General features: G+C 44.9%; 1 protein-coding gene across 1 annotated transcript in view; it reads right to left on the bottom strand.

Moving 5' to 3' along the window:
• Positions 1 to 1,812, bottom strand: part of KALRN (kalirin RhoGEF kinase) — a 612,746-nt gene extending 610,934 nt beyond the window's left edge. Inside the window, exon 1 of the mRNA XM_029214081.1 lies at positions 1,411 to 1,812. Coding sequence (XP_029069914.1) covers positions 1,411 to 1,483 — 73 coding nt within the window. The 5' untranslated portion in view covers positions 1,484 to 1,812. The remainder of the gene's footprint in view (positions 1 to 1,410) is intronic.
• Positions 1,813 to 12,905: the final 11,093 nt, after the last annotated feature.

Below are 12,905 nucleotides of genomic sequence, written 5' to 3'. Positions count from 1 at the left end.
GGAAGGTGTATATTAGAATCCACATCTGGGGAAAAGGAAGGAGGGAGGCAAGGCTGAGCCCTGAGAAGCAGGATAGGATAACAGGGGCTCCCTCTGCTTTCTCCAGGTCAGCTCCTATCAGCTCCTATCCTCCAGCTCTTTCCTCTTCAGACCAACTAGAAAATGAACATATGGGCTGACCAAGTCTTGACTTCCAAAGCCACAAGTCTCCCCAACAAAGCACCCCACCCCTTCCCTCAGATGACCTCCAGGGCAAGGCAATGAGGTTAGGAAACAGATGGGTGTGCAGGGAATCTTCAAAGCCAACCTGCTCTTTGACCCCATCAGTTCACGTCCTCCAATCCAATTTACAGAAAGAGGGGAGATGCCCAGGGTCCCCATAACTTACTGGACTCTTCGGGAAAAAGATTCCAGACCACATGGTTCCAGACATGGAAGATGGGGAGCTCTACCTACCCCGTTGGTGGAAGCCACAGGTAAAGAGGAGATGGAGAAACCCTGGTCATCAGAGAAACAGGGCCACAGGTGGTGGCAGATGAGGGTGGTCGGTTCTGCTCTGGGAAAGGGGCTGTGTAGCCAAGGAACATGAGGAGCTATAGACCTGGGGGCTGGGAAGTGGCAGGGGCCGAAAATAGCCGTTAAGGCAGATCTGGGGTGGGGGGCGGTGCTCTACATACCACAGGCAAGCAAAGATTCAGTGGGTGTGTATGAGGGGGACGCTAACTCACACTTCCAGGAATGAGTGATTCTTATGAAAAGCTCATCCGTTCCCAGAACTGGAGAAGAGGAGGACAAGGAGGAGGTCCCAGGCGCCCACCGCCCTCCCTGCCGGGTCTGCCTCTCAAGTCTGAGACTCTGGCTCCCCACACGCACCAGGCACTACAGTCCTCGGTCTGCCCCGCTCCCGACTGTCAGTCTGCAGCCTGCGCGACTCCCGGTCCCCACTGTCCCTCTTTGCACATCGGGGCCGGGGGCCGCCGGCCGGAGAAGGGGTGCCGGCCCAGGGCGGCGGGAGCCGGGCTGACAGGCGCTGGGGGGAGGGGGTAGCCGAGGGAGGGGCGGGGGACGCCGGTAGCCGGAGCGGCGCACTGCAAAGTGATCCAACATCGCCCCATCCCCGCGCTCCCGGAGAAGGCGGCCCGAGGGGACCGCCTCTCGCCTCCCCAACACAGACTCCCGCAAGTGGGGTGAACGCCGAGGGGCGCCGAGCTCCCAGCCCCCACCCCTCCCAAAAATGCAACCCGCATTGCCATAACAACAAGAATCTCGGCCACTCCAGCCCCGGCGACGAAGGGGACTGCCCCCCAATACGCACACCCCAGCAACAGCCCTCCTTTCCCAAACTTGTCCAAGACGCCGCATCCAGGGCAGCAGCCTCCTCCCCAACCCCCCGCGCCCTGCCCAGCTTACCTGTCCGGAAAAAGGCGTCCACGTCCGAGTCGGCGGCTCCTCCTTCCTCCGCTGCCCCCTCCGGGGGGTTCATGACTGGGGGAGGGCGTCCGCGGGCAGCCGGGGGCCGGCGAAGCCTGGGGCCGAGGGCTGCTCGGCGCCCTGTGGGCGGAGGGCGCGGGGCGCAGCGGCCGCGGCCGCAGACCCGGAGGACACCGGGCTTCAAGGGCGGGCGGCCGGCCGGGGTGGCAGGGCTAGGGCAGAGGACGCCGAGGCTCCCTCAGGCAGAGGCGCGCGGCGGGCTGGGGGCGCCTGCTGCCGGCTCCCCCATGGTCCCCCTTCCCCGGGGGCGCTGGCCGCCTGCGGTCTGGCCGGGGCCGGGGTACGAGCTGCCTGGGCGCCCGCTCTCCCTCAGCGGCGGCAGCTGGCTCTCCTCCTCGCCCGTCTGCCTGTCTCTATTGTTCAGCCCTGCTAGTCTCTCCTCTTTATTTTTCCTCCTCCCTCCCACCCTCCCTGTCTCTCTACCTCCTCCCTCCCTCGCTCGACCGCCCGCTCGCTCTCAGCCTCCCTCCCTCGCTCGCTCTCTGGCTCCCCCTCTGGCTCCCTCCGCCGCCGCCGCCGCCTCGCAACTCCTCCCCCGGCTCCCGCTCCTCAGTCCCAGCCAACAATGACCCGGGCAGCGCCGAGCTCAACTAAAGCTCCGGCCCGGGCCGGGGTCTCGCTGCGGCCCCCCGGCGGCGCGGACGCCTCCCTCCCCCGCCTCCCCGCGCCGGCCTCTCCCGGAGCCAAGCCCGGGCCCCGAGCTATTGTTCGCTGCTGTGCTAGGCCGGCTTCCTGAGCCCCGCAGGAAAAGCGCCGGCGAAGGAGGCGGCCGGGGAGGGGGCGGGGCCGCCGGGCGAGTCCCCGGCCACCGGGCGCAAGCCGGGCTCGCCGTGGGGGCTCTGGTGCCCCAGCCTTTTGCGCTCAGCCTCGCCCCTCGCGCGGTCCGGGCTCCGGGCCCGGCGGCCGCCTCCTCCACCCCACCCCGTTCCCAGGTGTGAGAGGGCCCGCCCCCCCAAGCTGCGTGTCCCCCAAGCTGGGCCGATCCGTCCCTAGTGGCTGGACTTTTCCCCTCTCCTTCCAGACAGGCTCTCTCCAGTCTCCTTCACCTCCTGAGCCTTTCGCATTTTCCTCACCAACTCTCCTTAGTTCCTTTCTTTTTTAGCTTTTCTCTTCCTTTTTCCCCTTTTCAACGCCCCTTTAAACATCCCTGCCTGTCGCTGTGACTCTTTGTCCAGTTCATTCCTATTGCGATGTGTCCCTATCTTTCCCTCTGTGACTCTCTTGTCTCTCATTTGTCTCTGTCCTGCCTCGGTACTTGGCCCGTATCTCAACGCTCCTCTTGGACAGCTGTCAAAACTCCTTAATCCCCCGGGCCTTCTCTGTTTTGTTCTTCTCCCTCTTGTGAATGGAGAGATCCAGTTGGCCAGGAGAAAGGAGGTGTTACAGCAAGCTGAATTTCAATTAAAGTGGGGAGTGGGGCTGGGGAGGAATGGGGAAGACCTCAAAAAAGAAAGCAGATGCTGTATGGGGTAATTAATGCAGTGATTGCATTGTGCCAATTGGTTTTTTTAAGCAATAATTAAACAATAATTAGCCAGTATTCTGTTTATAGTCCTAGTGACTGCGAAGCTTACAAAACAGAGGCTCTTTAAACCTGAGTACTTAATGTGGTGTGTTGGGGGCTGTTGCTGCTGCCTCATCCAGCCAGATGGAGAGGCTGTGGCCTGACCTAGTGTGTTAAAACACGCCTCACAGAAAAACCAGGTCCTAGTGTAAAACTGATGGCCTGCTACCCAACAGCCAGAATCTTCTGGATCTATCTTCGCTGACCACCTACTTGGTTCCATCTCTCTCCAGGTCAAAGCACCTGGAACCTTTCCAGATCTATTAACCGGCTGACTCTAACAGCAAACAGGATTAATTAAATATGTTTTTAGTGAACGCTTTCTGGTTCCCTGTACTCCTTCCTTTCTTTACTGAATGTCACAATTTTTTTTTCACCCATTGAAAAAAATAAGTACAGTTGCCTGTCCCCAATCTTGGCTACATGTATCAGACCCTGTTTCTTAAAAATTAATAGAGACTCTGACATCACAAGTTCGTTGCCATGAGATCTAATTCATCTGGTCCTAATAGCCTGAACTGACTTAAAGTAGCCAGATGCTCCCTTTCTTACCACCTTCCCTGACAATGAAAGTACTTCTCATTTGTCTTTTCTAAATTTTGCCTTCCCCTTTACCCTGAGCCGAAACCCTGGCCTACACTCCCACACATGCACATGATGGCAGAGCTGCTGTTAACTGGCACCACTGTGCAGATAGAGAACTGGAGGCCTGGCAAGAGCATTAGCTTATCCCAAATTCAGAAGAAACATAACATGTTTAGAGAAAGGTTCATATTAAATTTTAAAAAGATGTGGACAAGAATGGGGGAAAACCTTATGTAATGACACATATATTTTTGAGAGGAAATTTTGTAATGACACAGATATTTTTGAGAGGAAATTTCTATAAAGATTTTAGACGTGTCTATTAAGCAACTTCTATTAAGATTTTAAATGTTCATAGCTATATTAATATCAGACAAAGATTTCAGAGCAAAAGCTGTTACTAGAGATAAAGAGGCACATTTCAATTCATCAACTGCACATAACAATCCTAAAATTTTTTGCATCTGGGAGAGTTTCAAAATATATGAAGCAAAACTGATAGGACAAAACAAGGAGAAATAGACAAATTCAAAAGTATAGTCAGAGATTTTAACATCTGTCTCACTCAATACTTTATAAGGAAACAGATCACCAGTAAGGATATGGGAGACTTGAACAATGCTATCAACCAACTTAACTGACATATACAGAATACACCACTCAGTAACAACAAATATACATTGTTTTCAAGTGCACGGCTATCAGCTGCATAAGATAAACTATATGCTAAGCCATAAAACAAGTGTTGATAAAGGTAAGAGGATTAACATCGTACAAAGTGATATGAAAATTATACCTCAGTTGTTTTGTTTTAAAAAATCGTACAATGTTCTCTGAGCACAATGCATTAAACTAGAAATTAATAACAAATATATGAAAAAATCCCCCAAATATTTGAAAACTAAAAAAATAACCCATGATCAACTAAGAACTCAATGGAGATAACAGAAAGAATTTTTAACCAAATAAAGATGAAAAAACATCATATAAAAATCTATAAAATAGAGCTAAAACAGTACATAGAAGGAAATTTGTAGTACCAAAATACCTATTTTGTAAAGTCTCAAATCAATGATCTCCTGTTCTAGCTTAAGCGCAAATGAAATCCAAAGCAGAAGAATAGAAAGTTTAAAAGATTTGAGCATAAAGAAATGAAATATATAACAGAAAAACAAAAGAGAAAAATCAGTGAAACTAAAAGTGAGTTCTTTGAGAAGATAGATAAAATTGACAAACCTCTAGCCAGACTGCAATAAGAAAACAGAGAGAAGACTCAAATTAGTATTATTAGCAGAAATAAGAGAAGTGACATCACTATAGATTATAGATAGGTAAAAAGAATAATAGGGAAATATTAATGAACAATTTTATGCCAACAAATTTGACAACTTAAAATGGACAAATTCTTTGGAAGACACAAACTACTAAAGCTCACTCAAGAAGAAATAGATAACTTAAATAGCCATATAGCAATTAAAGAAATTAAATTTGTAGCTTAAAAGCTTCCCACAAAGAAAACTCAAGACCCATATGGCTTCAGTGGTGAACTCTATGAAACATTTAAGGTAGAAACAATACCAATTCCATACACACTCTTCCAGAAAAAGTGAAGAAGAGAGAATATTTCCCAACTATTTCTATGAGGCCAGCATTAATGATGCCAAAACTAAACAAAGACCATGTAAGAGAAAAAAACAAAACAAAACTATAGACCGCTATCCTTCATGAACATAGATGCAAAATTCTTAATAAAATTTTAGCAAATCAAATCCAATAATATGTAAAAAGGATAATACAACGTGACCAAGTGGGTGGGTTTATATCAAGGAGGCAAGATGGATTTAACATTTGAAAATCTATCAATGTAATTTAACATATGTTATGGATTGAGTTGTGTCCCCCAAAAAGATATGTTGAAGCCGTAATCTGAGGTACCTGTGAATGTGACCTTATTTTGAAATAAATCTTTGTAGGTGTAATCAACTTTGGATGAGGTCATTAAGGTGGGCACTAATCCAACATGACTGGTGTCCTTTTAAGAAGAGAAAAACTCCATGTGAAGACAGAGACACAGAGAAAACACCATGTTACAATAGAGGCGGAGATTGGAATGATGCAGCTGCAAGCCAAGGAACCCCAAGAATTGATGGCCACCACCAGAAGCTAGGAAGAGGCAAGGAAGGATTCCACTCAGAGTCTCAGAGGGATCATAGCCCTGCTGACACCTTGATTTCAGACTTCTGGTCTCCAGAACTGGAACAGAATAAATTTCTCTTCTTTTAAACCACCCAATTTGTGGTACTTTGTTATGGTAGCCCTAGAAAATTCATATACCATATTTTAAAAGAAAAACCATATGATCATTTCAATAGATACAGGAAAAGCATTTGACAACATACAACATCTATTTCTGATCAAAACTCTCAGCAAACTAGGAATTGAAAGAACTTCCTCAACTTAATAAATGGCATCTACAAAACACCGACAGTAACATTATACTGAATGGCAAAAAACTAAATGCTTCCTCCTAAGATCAGAACAAAGCAAAAATATCCACTCTCACTCCTATTCAACATTGTACTGGATAGTCTAGCCAGTACAATAAGGTAAGAAAAAGAAATTAAAGGCATCCAAATTGAAGAGGAAGAGGTAAAACTGTCTTTATTCATAGACAACATGATTGCCTATTTAGAAAATCCATGAAATCCATCAAAATGTCACTAGAACTAGTAATGTATTTAGCAAGATTTCAGGATGTAAGACCAATATTTAAAAATAAATTGTGGGGCTTCCCTGGTGGTGCAGTGGTTGAGAGTCCGCTTGTCGATGCAGGGGACACGGGTTCATGCCCCGGTCTGGGAAGATCCCACATGCCACGGAGCGGCTGGGCCCGTGAGCCATGGCCGCTGAGCCTACGCGTCCGGAGCCTGTGCTCCGCAAGGGAAGAGGCCACAACAGTGAAAGGCCCGCGTACCGCAAAAAAAAAATAAATAAATAAATTGTATTTTTATACACTAGCAATGAAGATTGTAAATGGAAGTTTAAAAGCATCACTATTTATATTAGCTTGGAAAAATATGACATATGAAGGCTAAATCTGATAAAAGATATGCAAGACCCTTGCAGTGTAAACTATAATATATTCTGAAAGAAATTAAAGACTTAAGTAAATGGAGAGTTATACTGTGTCATGATCAGAAGACTCAAAATGCTTAAGACATCAATTTTCTCCAAATTGATCAGCAGATTTGATGCAATCCCAATCAAGATTCCAGAAGGTTTTTATGTAGATATTGACAAACTGATTCAATGCAAAGAAACTAGAAAGCCAAAACGACTAAGAAAAAGAGGAAAAAAGTTGAAGGACTTACACTACCCAATTTCAAGAATTATTATAAAGTTACGGTAATCAAGACAATGTGGTGTTGGTGTAAAGATAGACAAATAGATCAACGGAATAGAATGGAGTACAGAAACAGACCCACACATGTATTGTCAATTGCTTTGCAACAAAGATCAGAGGGAATTCAGTGTAAAAAGGAGAGCATTTATACATGGTGCTTGAAAAGCTGAAAATCTATATTCGTTTTCTATGGCTGCTATAACAAATTGCCACAAACTCAGTGGCTTATAACAACCCAAATTTTATTTTCTTATAGTTCTGGAAGTCAAAAGTTCAAAATGGGTCTCACTGTGCTAAAATCAAGGTATTGATGGGACTGCGTTCTTTCTGGAGGCTCTGGGAGAGAATCTGTTTCCTTGCTTTTTCCAGCTTCCAGAAGCCACCTGTATTTTTTAGCTTTTATCCTCCTTCCTCCATCTTCAAAATCACCTATGAGTCTCTCACACTGCCATCTCTCTGGTTCTCCACTTTTAAGGGCCCTTGTGATTATAGTGGGCCCACTCAGAATAATCTAGGATAATCTCCCTATTTTAAGGTCATCTGATTAGCAAACTTAATTCCAGCTGAAACCTTAATTGCCTTGTAATTTGCTGTGTAACCTAACATAATCACAGGTTCTGAGGACTGGGAGGTAGACATCATTGGGGAAATGCATTATTCTATCACAATATCCATATTAAAAAAAAGATAATTTGGATCAATATTTCACACTAGATACAAAATGGATCATAGACCTAAATGGGTACCTAAAACTATAAAATTTCTAGCAGACACTGAAGAAAATCTTTGTGATTTTGGTAGGCAAAGATTTCTTAGCTATGATACCAAAAGCATAATCCTTAAAAGGAAAAAAATGATAAACCTGACTTCATCAAGATTAAGAGGTTCTACTCTTCAAAAGACATTGTTAAGAAAATGAAAAGACAAGCCATCAGGAGAAATATTTGAGAGTTACATATCTGATGAAGTGCTATACCCAGAGTATATAAAGAATTCTCAAACTCAAAATGAGAAAACAAACAACCCAATTTTGAAAAATTGGGCAAAAGATTTGAATAGACACTCACCTTAGCAGATATATGGATGGCAAATAAGCACCTGAGAAGATGCTCAACATCATTAGTCATTAGGGTAATTAAAATCACAATGAGACACTACAATCTATATGAATATCTAAAATAAAAAGACACTCATATCAAGTGTTGGTGAAGATGTGGAATAACTGGAACTCATACATTTCTGGTGAGATTATTAAATGATACAACCACTTTAGAAAAGAGTTTGGCAGTTTATTTTGGTTTGGTTTTTTTGTTGTTGTTGTTTTCTTTTTTTTGAATTTTATTTTATTTTTTTATAGAGCAGGTTCTTATTAGTTATCTATTTTATACATATTAGTGTATATATGTCAATCCCAATCTCCCAATTCACACCACCACACCCCTGCCACCCTCACTTTCCCCCCTTGGTGTCCATACGTTTGTTCTCTACATCTGTGTCTCTATTTCTGCCTTGCAAACCAGTTCATCTGTACCATTTTTCTTGATTCCACATATATGCATTAATATATTATATTTGTTTTTCTCTTTCTGACCTACTTCACTCTGTATGACACTCTCTAGGTCCATCCACATCTCTACAAATGACCAAATTTCATTCCTTTTAATGGCTGAGTAATATTCCATTGTATATATGTACCACATCTTCTTTATCCATTCGTCTGTCGATGGGCATTTAGGTTGCTTCCATGACCTGGCTGTTGTACATAGTGCTGCAATGAACATTGATGTACATGTGTCTTTTTGAGTTATGGCTTTCTCTGGGTATATGCCCAGTAGTGGGATTGCTGGGTCTGGCAGTTTCTTACATAAACATGCCCCTATGTTATGGCTCAGCCATTCTTGGTATTTACCCATGAGAAATAAAAGCATACATCAATGCAAAGACTTGTACACACATGTTCATAGCAGCTTTATATTTATAATAGCCAAAAGCAGGATGCAATCACAAAATTCATCAAGTGATGAGATAAACAAATTGCAAGATATTCATAATACTCAGTAATAAAATGAATGAATTATTGATATACCAACAATACATGGATAAAATAATTATGCTGAATGAATAAAAGTCAGACCAGAAGAGTCCATAATAAATTATTCTATCTATATAAAATTATCGGAAATGCAAAGTAATCTATACTTATAGAAAAGTGGATCTGTGGGTGGAGATGACCAGAACAGGAGACTGGGAGGGCAGGAGCAAGCGGGTAGGATTATGAAGAGGAACAAGGAAACTTCTGGAGATGATGGATATGTCCTTGATTGTGGTGATGGTTTCATGGGTGTATGCTTATGTCAAAACTTGTCAATTATACCTCAATAAAGCTATTTTTTAAAAAAACAAATTTTTAAAAGAACAGGGTAAAGCTGTAACTACTATATACAAGGCTATAGTAATTATCTTGAGGGGGATTATATGGGATTTTTATGGACTATAAAATATATATATATTTAAATTTTCATAATACGTATTCTTTACAATGAGGAAAGAGAGAGAGAGAATCATGACCTGGGGAAATTTTTCCACACGGTGCCTAAGAATTCAGGGTGGAGGAAGGAGGAGAGATGTTCAGGACCAAGTATTTAGAAAAAACTCTCAAATAATTTGACAGACACCCCCTTCTCTCCACCCCTCTTTGAAGATTTAAGGAGGAAGGGGACAGGATGATACAGAAGACTAGATGGAAGAATGATGAAGTGTATTGTGCCCAGAAGCCTTCAGAGTGTTACTGACCTGGGTTCTTGGACTCCTTAATCAACAGAAATTGATAACAGGCCAGAAGAGGAGTTCAGGCAAGGCTTTTATTGGGACTCATGCTGCAGCACGAGGGAGCAAGAACAAGTAACAGGTGCCCTTGCTCATTCCCTGAGGCGGAGGCGAGCTGGTTATGGGGTGAGGGTAGGAGCGGATTGGTGGGTTTGGTTGGAGGGGTGGCTTAGGTGGTCTGCCCCGCCCCTTGGTGGTGCTGTGTGCAGGGAGCATGCGCACTACCCTGCTTCCGTTCCTGACACCTCAGAAGTGGCAGGTGGGTTTTGGCCTTTTTGTATCTTATTGTTCGTAATTTGCCCCAACTGCACCTGTAGGCAGTTAATTTTATTCCCTTGTAGTTTCTTTGTATCTGTTGCTGGAGGAAACATGTATCCAGGTGCAAGCACTGTAGCAGTGCAGCAAAGGGTCCCAGGCCCCAGGTCCCAGCCTGCCTCAAGAAGAGTTCAGAATTCCTAGAAATAATCAAGGAGCAAGGCGGTAAGCACCTCAACGACGGTGTGGCTGTGGGAAGGAAACGGAAAACTGTGAAAGTCTCCAAGAAGGAAAAGCAGTAGCATGTGTTGATGGCTTATATGTGGAGTGGGCAGAAAAGAGGAAGAGGTGGTGAACTGGAATTCAAGGCACCGCTGGGCACTAGGTAACAGAGAATGGTGGCATGACTAACAGAAGAAAAAAATCTAGAGGAGAAACCAATCTATAGAAAGATGGGGAAGTGATGATTTAGTAGGAAGGTGATTTACTTAATCTAAACCCTCATTTCATCATTAGGAAAACTAGAGAATAAAATGACTTGTCCAAAGTCACATAGCAGACCCTAGAATTCATGCCTCCTAGGCCAGTTTTCCATGCTGCTTCCCTGTAACACATTTCCTCCTACCTGAGTATCTGATGTGATGATGGGCATCGGGTGGTAATGTCCAATCAGCAGTTAGAACTGTAAGCACAGAACCTGGGAGGGTTAGGAGCTGGAAATATTAAGTAGCTAGGAGCTGGCTGAAGCAGCAAGGGCAAATGAGATAAATGCTTTTCTATCCATTTCTATTAGCTTTCATCTTTAGACATATTATCCACTTGTATGTCCTGCTTTCCACTCAAATAAAATTTGCCTTAGAACCAGCACCTCTTCCTGTCTCTCCTGACTTCATTATTCCATTCCCACAGACTAGAACCGTGGGACACTTGCTAAGCTTCTCCACCTCTTCTACTTCCAGCATCCATGCCATCATTAAGCCAAAGTTTTCCTTTGAAATGTCACCCGTTGCCCCCTTTTCCCTCCAATGCCATCCTAGCCCAGGCTTCAGCTCTGTAATCTTTTTTAAAAAAAATAAATTTATTTTTTTTCGGCTGCATTGGTCTTTGTTGCTGCGTGCAGGCTTTCTCTAGTTGCGGCAAGCAGGGGCTACTCTTCATTGCGGTGCGCGGACTTCTCATTGCAGTGGCTTGTCTTGTTGCAGAGCACGGGCTCCAGGCACACGGGCTCAGTAGTTGTGGTTCACGGGCTCTAGAAAGCATTTGTGACACTCGGGCTTAATTGCTCTGCGGCATGTGGGATCTTCCTGGACCAGGGCTTGAGCCCGTGTCCCCTGCATTGACAGGCGGAATCTTAACCACTGTGCCACCAGAGAAGTCCCTCACCTCTGTAATCTTGAATTTCCACAATAGCTTGTCAACTGGCTTCCCCAGGTAAGGTGGGGGGGAAGTAAAGCCAATGCCTGAAAAAAAAGATAGACCAGCAAGACAGACAAGTCAGAGAAACATGTTGGCCTTGGAGACGAAAGACAAGAGGGTGTCAGGGACCAGACTGGGGTCAAAAACGGCAGATGCCACAGATAAGTGAGGGGCAACAAAGACTGGGATGTGGAGACAGGATTTGGGTAAGTGGTAGATTTCAAGGCATTTTTGCGAGAGAAAGAGGAGGCTGGAACCCGATTGCAGGAGAGCATATGTGGTGAGGGAGCGAAGCAGAGGGTGGAACCCGAGTGTAGACAGAACCGGGGCCAATGTGTGAAGAGAGAATGGGAGGAGCAAAGCTGAAACATCTGTTCATGATGTTTGGTCAGTGATAAAAGAATATAAGACAGTAGCTAGACCGGATGGTCAAGTGTCCAAATATTTATTTCATTTTGTTTTGTTTTTCAAAATGGAGTTAGCTGTGCAGAGTTGAAGGACACAGCTGAGAGTAGAAGAGAGGGATAAAAAATTCTGAAGCTGGAAAACGATGAATATCATCGCAGAAACCGGAAGGGCGGGTGGCCTTCCCTGTTGCAGGGATCAGCCGGCATCCTGAGGGTTGGTCTGCATAGAGGAAGCTGGTGGAAGGTATTTGGGCCTCAAATCTTGATTCCCAGCCCTCCATCCATACTACACAGGAAATTTCTAACACAAAGCTGTTTCCTTTGTCACACCATATTCTGTTCAGAGTGAGCATAGGAAGTAATCTGTCCTGTTCTTTTAACACTTCCAAGGGAATGCCAAAACATCCCCCAGTCTTCACCTTGCTTGATATACAGTTGTGACAGAACCAAAGTTCTTCCTGACCTCTACTCTTAAGCCTTCCTGCTGCAACTGAAGCCCATTCCCTCTCATCCTGTCTTTGGGGAAAGCATGTGGGGGCCAAAAAGCGTGCCTGCATGAGGAAATCTGCAACAGGTAAAGATATGGATTTCCTCCAGACCCTGAGGAAGTTGCGCTTATAGGCTCCACACCCATGTTCCTGTCAGCCTTGCCTATCCTGAAGAGAGGGGGTAACTCAAAAAGACAAAGGAGCATTCAAGTATACCTCAGTTTCCACTGAAATTTTGAGAGAAAGACCCCCTTAGACAGTTGAGAGATTCAGGTCCAAAGGAAGCCAGAAGAAATTCCACAGCTAATAAACCAAAGCATATCTGAAGCTACTCAAGAGTTACATGTGCTTAAGAAGTGAAGAGACACATAATCCAGTCAGCCCAGGAGCCTCTCTGTGTCACTAAGTGGACTCGAAGAGTTAAGTCTCCTCTCTGATGCCATCTCAGAGGATAGGACCTGCCAAGCATC

Source organism: Monodon monoceros, unplaced genomic scaffold (assembly GCF_005190385.1).
Source record: "Monodon monoceros isolate NGI ecotype Baffin Bay Population unplaced genomic scaffold, NGI_Narwhal_1 Super_Scaffold_11, whole genome shotgun sequence".
Lineage (NCBI taxonomy): Eukaryota > Metazoa > Chordata > Mammalia > Artiodactyla > Monodontidae > Monodon > Monodon monoceros.
The sequence above is the reverse complement of the archived record's forward strand: the minus strand, read 5'-3'. Positions and strand labels throughout refer to the sequence as shown.